Source organism: Suncus etruscus, chromosome 14 (assembly GCF_024139225.1).
Source record: "Suncus etruscus isolate mSunEtr1 chromosome 14, mSunEtr1.pri.cur, whole genome shotgun sequence".
NCBI classification, from domain to species: domain Eukaryota; kingdom Metazoa; phylum Chordata; class Mammalia; order Eulipotyphla; family Soricidae; genus Suncus; species Suncus etruscus.
In genome coordinates, this window is record NC_064861.1 from 83,574,309 (window position 1) to 83,583,882 (window position 9,574).

A 9,574-nucleotide genomic window follows, 5' to 3' on the forward strand; every position below is an offset into this window, starting at 1 on the left:
CACTCCAGGAGTGCTCCAATCTTCCTCATATTGGCCTCTTGTAGCTTGAGGTTTGGAGGGGGGCCAGAATCCAGCCCAGCAAAGTCAGGTTCCTGCTGACCTCACTAACAGCCAAAAGCACTTGAAAGCAGGATAAGCCGCAGGTACAATCAGAGTCTCAGGTTCTTTCTTTTTGGTTTTTGAGCCACACCCGGCAGCTCTTAGGGGTTACTCCTGACTCTGCATTCAAAAATCAATCCTAGCAGGCTCAGGGGACCTTATGGGATGGTGGGGATCCAACCTGAGTTGTCCGTGTGCAAGGCATATGCTCTCTCTGCTGTGCTATTGTTTGGCCTCTTGGGTTCTTTCTTGTTTTGTTTTGCTTAGTTTTGGGGCCACACCTGGTGACGCTCAGGGGTTACCCCTTGGCTATAAGTTCAGAAATCGCTCCTGGCTTGGGGTCACCAGGGAATCGATCTGTGGTCCGTCCTTGGATTTTTTTCTTGATACCTGTTGCCCAACAGTCTGGTGGTCGAAGGGGCTGGGAACATCTGCGTCCTGATTTGTCACAGGGCACTCGGACACTGGCACACCAAGTAAGTGTGGTTCTTAGGCAGTGTGCTAAGGACAGGCCATATGGCCTGAACCTGTACACACACAGACACACATGCATGCATGCATGCGAACACAGACACACATCACTCCAGAGCTGCCCCTGAGCATCTTCGGCTCCTGTCTGCAGAGGTTGGCAGCCGTGCTGCCATTGTGTGGCAGGCGAGTGGCTAGGACAGGCGCAGCCTGACCCGCACGCTGGAGCGGGTCACCAGTGCACCATAGTGCCCTAACCAGGAATTTGTGTCCCGTCCATACTGCTCAAAAGACACGTAGCGGATGCCCTTGCCGAAGTCAGAGAAGACGTGGGAGACCTGTGTGGGGCAGGAGAGGGAGAATATAAGACACTGGGGCTCCCGTTCCTCCCAGCCAGGACCTCGCCTCCAAAAAAAATTCCCACTCTGGGAAGCTGGGTCCTCGGGATGCCTGGGGTACAGGGAAAGGAGGCAACTGTCAAATCAAGGTCAGTGAGCCCTGAGGCCAGTCAAATCAAGATCTGTGAGCTTGAGGCCGGGAGTTTGCCTTGAGGGGTGATGGACTATCCATGGGTAATGGACTGTCCATGGGGTGCCTTGTAGACCACCTGAGAATTTTGGCATCATGCTTTTCTATCTTTTGCATTTTGGAGAGAAGGGGCTGCTCCAGTGAGCAACAGCATGGTGGGATGGCCTAATGGCATCTCTTGGCAGTGTTGGGTCCACTGGGACTACCCATAATGCTGCTGGATGACTATGTTGGGATCTAATACAGGCTTCTTGTGAGCCAGGCCAGCATACCAGCCTCTGAGCTATCTCCTCCTTGTGATCATTTCTGTATTGGGGCCATACCCAGTGGAGCTGTAGGGTAACTCCTGGCTCGGTGTTCAGGATTACTCCTGGTAAGCTCCAGTGACCCTAGGGGAGTCCATGGATTGAACCCAGGTCAACCGCATGCAAGACAATTAATTGTCTATTTTTATTGTACTATCTCTCTGGCCCCACTTATAATCTTTTTTGTTATGGGAGGGAGGCAATATCCTACAGTGCTCAGGGGTTACTCCTGGTTCAGGGGCCATGTGGGATGCTGGGAATTGAACCCTGGCAAACACCCTACCCACTGTGTTATTGCTCTGACCCCATCTGCAATCAATTTTAACTGAGATCAGATTCACAGAGCAGGGCTGAAGAGATGGAGCGAAGGTTATGCCTCTTCCCTAGCATGTGGCTATGACTGAGATACTAGTTCAGAAGCGGGAGCAATCTCACAGCTGGCATATAGCCAGTCAGGTTCAGTCCCTAACACTCCATATGGTCCCCGAAGTTCACCAGGTGTGCTACCTGAGCATAGAGCCAGGACTAAGCCCTGAGCACCACTGGGTGTGACCCCAAAGCAAAACAAAACAAAAACCAAATCCTTTTACTACACATAGTCCCTTGAAGGGCCTGTAAACACCAATCCAGGTTTAGCCCCAAACCAAAATCAAGGGTATGGCTGTGTTTTATTTTGAATACCGGTTGCCCCTCCAAAAATAAATACCCCAAAATTGCCTGGCCTGAACACAGCAGAAAGTGGGCCACAAATTTAAACTGGACAATTGAGGGATTTTTGCACAATCGCAGTTATGCAACCATCACCAGTATCTAATTTGGGACCGTTTCCATCACCTTCCCCCAAAGCTCCAGTCTTTAAGCCACAGTTTCCGGTTACATAAACACGCACCCTCCTGGTGCCCACAGATCTCTCTGCCTGGCACTGCTGGCTCTGGCCCTCCTGGCAGTGCAGACACGTCCTGTGCAGCTTCTCCACGCCCCGGTGATCCACTCCCTTCTTTTATTCTATTTTACTTGGCTTTTGGTCAACACCGATTCCTGACTTTGCACTTAGGGACCACTTGTGGCTGAGGGGTTAAACCCGGTCAGCAACATGCAAGGCGCGTGCAAGTACTACCCATTGTACTATCCAGCCCTACCACTCCCTCCTTACTGCATCTGGCTAGGCTCTCTCCAGGGTGCTGGAGGGAGAGGAATGGGAACAAGAGCACCAGCAAGGTTCCCCAATGACTGGAGGACTTGGGTTCACTGCTGCATTCCGATGCCTACAGCAGAGCCCGGGAATACAGGGTGCTTTCTTGGTACACACTGGACAGCTTGGCATTGGTGGCAAGAATGAAGCCTTGAAGCTGGTCTCTAGAACCGCATGGGAAAATGCCTGGGTGCTGTTCACTCGATCAGGGGGACACAACAGAGGATGAAAGTGCTCGTGGAGGGCCCGGAGAGATAGCACAGCGGTGTTTGCCTTGCAAGCAGCCGATCCAGGACCAAAGATGGTTGGTTCGAGTCCCGGTGTCCCATATGGTCCCCCGTGCCTGCCAGGAGCTATTTCTGAGCAGACAGCCAGGAGTAACCCCTGAGCACCGCCGGGTGTGGCCCAAAAACCAAAAAAAAAGAAAGTGCTCGTGGAAAAGGGGGTACGTGCCCCCACTTTTGTGCAGCCCAGGGTGGCCTGGAGGAGATGCATCATGACCCACCTGGCGGCAGCCCCTCTCGGTCCACTGACGGACAGGGTTGGGTGAAGCCAAGAACTTGACCACTTCATTCTCGTACTCGTCCAGGAGGAGGACCCGGAGCTGGTAGATGCAGCCGCAGTTCTCTCGGGCACCCCACCTGCCAGGTGGTAATGAAGCCCATGAGGACCCTACCACCCACCCAGGTTTCTGGGTTGGAGGGGGGAAGGAGGGTGAGGGCTGGGTCTGCCCAAACTTGGATAAAGGGGCACTGGCCAGCAAGGCCAACGGAGAGGTGGGACCTGGAAAACTGGGGGAGGAGTCAAGGCTGAGGGGTGGGGCCAAACTTTAGGGGTGGAGTCACAGGTGGGGCCAATATATGAGGGTAGGGCCAGGGGTGTGGTCAAGGTGTGGGTGGAGTCAGGTCCTAGGGGCGGGGCCAATGCACGGGGTGGAGCTAGGGCGTGGTTAAGTGATGGAGTGGAGTCAGGGGCGTAACCAAAATTTGGGTGGGATCAAGATATGAGGGTAGGGCCAGGGGCGGGACCAAGGCATGGGGTGGAGTCAGGCCATAGGGGCGTGGCCAAGGCATGGGCAGAGCCAGGGCGTGGTCAAAATGCGGGCGGAGTCTGGGCGGGGCCAAGGCATGGGGGTGGAGTCCGGGTGGATCAGGACCTAAGGGCCTACCCAGGATCTCCAGTGTTTTCCTGGCTGCTCCAGAGCTGTGGCTGAAGTCTAGGGAGGAGCCTGGTGTTCTGGGGCTTGGTTACCCAGGGGGCGGAGCCTGCTGCCTTAGGGATGTAGGCAGATCCTGGGAAAGATTTTTGGAGGATTCAGGTCAGATCCATGAATTGGGGAGAGGGATTGAGGGGCAGGTGTAGACTCCAGGGGAGGAGCCAGAGCTCCAGAGAAAAAATTGGGTTTGTAGGGGAGAAGCAGAGGCTTGAGGAAAAGCCTAAATGTATTGTAGGCTGGAAAGAGAGATTTGTCCTAAAAGCACCTTGTGTTCAGCCAGGCGGGCTCCCCTCTCAGTGGGCAGGGTGTGAGGAGTCAGCCCTCTCAGTAACTACCATTATTCAGGTTGAGGACCTAAGAGTGAGGGAACCCGGGTGGGATGGGTGAGGGGGAGACGCCCTGTTTCAGATCCAGTCTGTTCCCATGCAACCACCCTGGCCCTGCACCCAAGGGTCCTTTCCCAATGAACATTCCTAACCCTCAGGGCTGATGGGACCGGAGGGCTGCAGTCACCCCTGGGCCCTCCGGGGCAGGTGGCCAGTTCCTCACTCACCAGTCGGACACACAGATCTCGATCTGGGCACTGTCCAGCAGCTCTTGCCACACGCCCTCCATCACCAAATCCACCACCTGTCTCTTGAAGCACCATCTGGGGAGGGCAGAGGGGACAACCACCTGCCTGCTATTCAAGCTGTCTCCTAGAAGTCTCCCTTGTCCATACCCAGAGAATGCTCAGGGATGACTCCTGGTTCTGCACTCAATAATCACTCCTGGTGGTGCTCAGGGGACCATTTAGGATGCTGGGGATCAAACCCAGGGCACAATGCCTAACCAGCTATACTACGGCTTTATCTTGACTCTTGGCTCAGATCACTCCTGGTGGGTTCAGGAGACCATTCTGGGTATTAGGGATTCAATCCAGGTCAGCTATGTGCAAAGTAAGCATTCTATCTCCAATGCTACTGCTCCAGCCTCAAAGCAGAAAATTTCTGCAGGATCAGGTCAATAGGGGCTAACATGTAGAATATACAGGGAAGTTTCTGTTTGTTTATTTGTTTGTTTGCTGTGTGCCACACCTGGCTGTGCTCAGGGGTTACTCCTGGGTCTGCACTCCAGGAACACTCCTGGCAGCTTTGGGGAGGACTGAACCCTGGTTTGTCACATGCAAGGGAAGTGCCTCCCCCGCTGTACTGACTCTCTAGGCCCCTCTCCAGGGAATTCTTGTCTATCAACAGATTAAGATATGAGCTGTCATAGAGTACATGAACAAGCAACTTAGAGGGAATCAGAAAAAGCAAACACATAAAGAGATACTTAATTAGCAGTAATTGAAGCATGCGAATGAAATAGCAATGAGATACCACTTCACCTCAATATGCTGACAACGACTAGAAAGTTGGATAATGCCACTTCAGAATGAGTAGCTCAGGGCTCGGGCTGGAATTCAGCCATGAGGATTTGCCTTGCATGTATAAGGCTGTTCCATCCCTATCTGTCTCTCTATCTGTTTCTTTTTCACACACACAATGATTGGCTCCCGGAGGAGAGGACAAGGAAAATGCATTCTGGGTATGAGGAAAAAGAGGAATAACCCACACTCTTATCTTCTGAAGTTTTGATCTCAGTCAGAAACTGGGAGCCTTCTTATCTGGGCTCAGATTCCAGCTCCTCCACCTTCTGTGTCTCAGTTTCTCATCATAAAGTGGAGATAATCATCTATGTCACCCTGTTTATTATCTAGAGTTATTATTTAGCATAGTGTAAGTCCTTGAGAAGCTTCTGTGACTGTTATTATTTTACTGTATTTTTTTGGTGTGTGTGGGAGTATGAGAGAGTATGAGGGAACTAAACTAAAACCAAGGGCCTTCAGAAAGGCCAATCATGTGTTCTACCTCTGAGCTATACTGGGGTCTTTGATTTTATCTCTTTTTTCATTTTTTTTTTTTTGGTGAGGGGTAACACCCGTTGATGCTCAGGGGTTATTCCTGGCTATGTGCTCAAAAATCACTCATGGCTTGGAGGGACCATATCGGATGCCGGGATATTGAATCGAGGTCCGTCCTAGGCTAGTGCTTGCAAGGTAAATGCCTTACCTCTAGTGCTACTGCTCCAGCCCCTGATTTTATCTTTTGCTTTTGGGGTCACATCTAGCAGTGCTCAGGGATTATCTCTGACTGATTTTTGGATCACACCTGGTAGGGCTCAGAGACATTATGGGATGACAGGAATTGAACCTAGATCAGCCCCATGAAAAACCCTACTTTCATGTTTTTAATACTCTCCCTATCCTGCATCAAAAATGCAAATTAGGGGCAAGAGCAATAGCACAGTGGGTAGCTTCCCTGGGTTGGATCCCTGGCATCCCATATGGTCCCCTGAATCTGCCAGGAGCAATTTCTGAGTGCAGAGTCAGGAGTAACCCCTGAGTATCGCTAGGAGTGCCCTTCCCCCCAAAAGGCAAATTAAAAGAGTAGGTTCCAGGGTCAGAGAACAATAAGGAGGGTAAGGTGTTTGCCTACCAATATACCTTTACCAATATACTTATACTTTTTATGGTCCCTCAAGCACCATTAGGAGTGATTTCTGAGCATAGATACAGAAATAAGACCCGAGCACCCCTCAGGTTAACAAAAATAAATAAATAAATAAATAAATAAGTCTAGGTTTTGTGATGGTGACTGGGGAAACAACATGCTGGAGCAAAGGCTTTACATCCAGGATTCCTGGATCTGATTTGGAGCACTGTTTGGATGGACCCCCATGCACTGAGGGTCAAAAATAAAAAAGAAAGAAAAGAAAAGAAAGGAAGGAAGGGAGAGAGAAAGAGAGAAAGAAAGAAAGGAAGGGAGAGAGAAAGAGGAAGAAAGAGAAGGAAGAAAGAAAGAAAGAAAGAAAGAAAGAAAGAAAGAAAGAAAGAAAGAAAGAAGAAAGAAAGAAAGAAAGAAAGAAAGAAAAGAAAAAGAAAGAAAGAAGAAAAAAGAAAGAAAGAAAGAAAGAAAGAGGACCCAGAAAGATAGCACAGCGGTGTTTGCCTTGCAAGCAGCCGATCCAGGACCAAAGGTGGTTGGTTCGAATCCCGGTGTCCCATATGGTCCCCCGTGCCTGCCAGGAGCTATTTCTGAGCAGACAGCCAGGAGTAACCCCTGAGCACCGCCGAGTGTGGCCCAAAAACCAAAAAGAAAAGAAAAGAAAAAAAAAAAAGAAAAAAAAAAAGAAGAAAGAGAAAGAAAAAGAAAAGAAAGAAGAAAGAAGAAAGAGAGAGAAAGAAAGAGAAGAAAGAAAGAGAAGAAAAAGAAAGAAGAAGAAAAAGAAAGAAGAAAGAAAGAAAGAGAAGAAAGAAGAAAGAAAGAAAGAAAGAAAAGAAAGAAAGAAGAAAGAAAAGAAAGAAAGAAAAAGAAAGAAAGAAAGAAAGAAAGAAAGAGGGAGGGAGGGAGGGAGGGAGGGGAGGAAGGAAGGAAGGAAGGAAGGAAGGAAGGAAGGAAGGAAGGAAGGAAGGAAGAAAGAAAGAAAGAAAGAAAGAAAGAAAGAAAGAAAGAAAGAAAGAAAGAAAGAAAGAAAGAAAGAAAGAAAGAAAGAAAGAGGTGGCCGGCTGATCCCCAAGAACTATTTCTGAGTAAATTGGGAAAGAAATGCGATGTTGAAAGTGAGGGTCCTCCTCCCTCCTCCGGGGCCTTCGCCCCAAGGATCAGGGCTCACCACACTCACTCAAAAGAAGTCACAAAGCAGGTCTGGGGAGGAGCCCCAGGCACCAGGATTAGGTTCTTTTCTATGGCCCAGCCATTCCCGCCGTGCTCCACCTCCCAGCCTCTGAAGCCGTCTGTGAAACCGAATCCAGTTAGAACTGCCAGGGTCGCATCCCTTCCACCACCATCTCCCTCCCGAGCACTCCTTCCAGCCGCTACCGTGGCCCGCCCGCCTTGTCACTTTCAGCCCCGCCCAGCCACACAGGCCCCTCCCACAAAGCAACGCCCATAAGCACTATGCCCCGCCCACCTACCACAGCCAATCAAATGCGGTCTCACATTCCTATGCAAGCCCCACACCCAGCATCACTCACCCAGTCAGCTCCTCCTTCCAGCCTAACCCGCCCGCCTTGTAAGTTTCAGCCCCGCCCAGCCTCACTAACCCCTCCCACATCGTCCCAGCTCCGCCCACACCAGATTGCCCCGCCCACTCTCAGCTTTTCCTCCTCCCTCAGCCAATCAAATGCGGGCTCACATAACTCTGCGAGCCCCACCCCCCAGCATTACCCTCGCAATCGGCTTCTTCCTTCCAGTGGCAACCCTGGCCCGCCTGCCTTGTCACTTTCAGCCCCGCCCAGCCACACTAGCCACGCCCACCGTCGCTGTGCCCCGCCCACTCATTCAGTTTTTCCACCCACAGCCTTTCAAATCACGTTCCTCCGCAAGCCCCACTGTTATCCAATCGGCTCCTCCCGGGTGGCCACGTGACCACCACGCCCCCTATGACCACGCCCACCGGCCTCCAGACTGCCTGGGCGCTGTCTTTTTTTTCCTGGCGACTCTGCCCCAGGCTTGGCCATCTCGGGGTGCCCCCGGCCTCCCGCACCCCGACACGCACGTTCTCCGCAGGGGTTGAAGATGAGGTTTCGGCCCAGGGGCGCGCGCAGGCAGTAGCGCGCCAGAGCGCAGAGCGGGAGCTCGTCCTCGGCCTGGTCCCGGCGGGCGGGAGGGCAGCGCTGGGCGAACAGGTAGATGGCTCGGCCCTGGGCGCTGCGATCGCGGGCCAGTTGCAGCAGCCACACGTCGGGCCCGTCCACCACGTCGCGCCAGGCGCGACACACGGCCCGGCAGCGCGTCACCAGCGCTCGCGGCGTCACGTGGCTCAGCACCAGGGCCAGTAGCTCGGGGGTCAGCGCGGCCAGGGTCAGGGAGGGCTCCGAGGGCGGCCGCCGCGACAGACAGGGCCCCATCGCCGACCTCCGAGAGCCCTACGGGTGGGGAGAGGGCACGCGTGGGCGGGGGAAGGCCTGGATGTATCGCACGCCCCACTCCTCCAATTCTGCCTGTGGGGAAGGACCCCCCACATCCCTACCCCCAGATTCCACCTGGAGTTGGTTCCAGAAGATGAAAGAACACTCCACTTCTCTCTCTCTGTCCTTCCTTCCTTCCTTCCTTCCTTCCTTCCTTCCTTCCTTCCTTCCTTCCTTCCTTCCTTCCTTCCTTCCTTCCTTCCTTCTTCCATCTTTTTTTCCCCAACACCCAGAGGTTCTCAGGGGTTACTCCTGGCTCTGCACTCAGAAATCACTCCTGGTGGTTTCAGAGAACCATATGGGATGCCTGAGATCAAACCCAGGCCAGTCACAAGCAAGGAAAGGGCCATATCCACATATTGCTCTGGCTTCTCTCGTGTGTGTGTGTGTGTGTGTGTGTGTGTGTGTGTATGTGTGTGTGTATGTGTGTGTGTGCGCGCGTGCGCGTATGTGTGTGTGTGTGTGTGGTTTGGAGGCTATGCTCCTCGCTCTCTCCCCAGGGATCACTCTTGATGGGGCTCTGGGGTCCATATGTGCTGTCAGGGATCAAAGCTGGGTCAAGTGTGTGCCAGGCGAGCTCCCTGCCTGCTGTTCTATCTCTTGGCCCTTCCTTTTCTTCCTAAAGCAAGAAACCCCTGACTGAGCAGGACTTTCATTTAGACACCGAGTCACAGCTGTTATCTCTGGCCAGCAGGTGCTGTGTCAGACCGAGCAGTTATGAACATAAATCTTTATCCATAAGCACACTGAAGTCACAGGGAGAAGGAAACACC

General features: G+C 52.3%; 1 protein-coding gene across 1 annotated transcript; it reads right to left on the bottom strand.

Annotated features, from left to right (window-relative positions):
• Positions 1-761: 761 nt before the first annotated feature.
• FBXO17 (F-box protein 17) lies at positions 762-8,741 on the bottom strand. The gene is made up of 5 exons (XM_049786658.1): positions 8,390-8,741; positions 7,514-7,625; positions 4,362-4,457; positions 3,098-3,233; positions 762-905 (listed from the first exon to the last, which is right to left on the bottom strand). Exons 1-5 carry the CDS (start codon positions 8,739-8,741, stop codon positions 762-764), a joined length of 840 nt encoding a protein of 279 aa, XP_049642615.1.
• Positions 8,742-9,574: the final 833 nt, after the last annotated feature.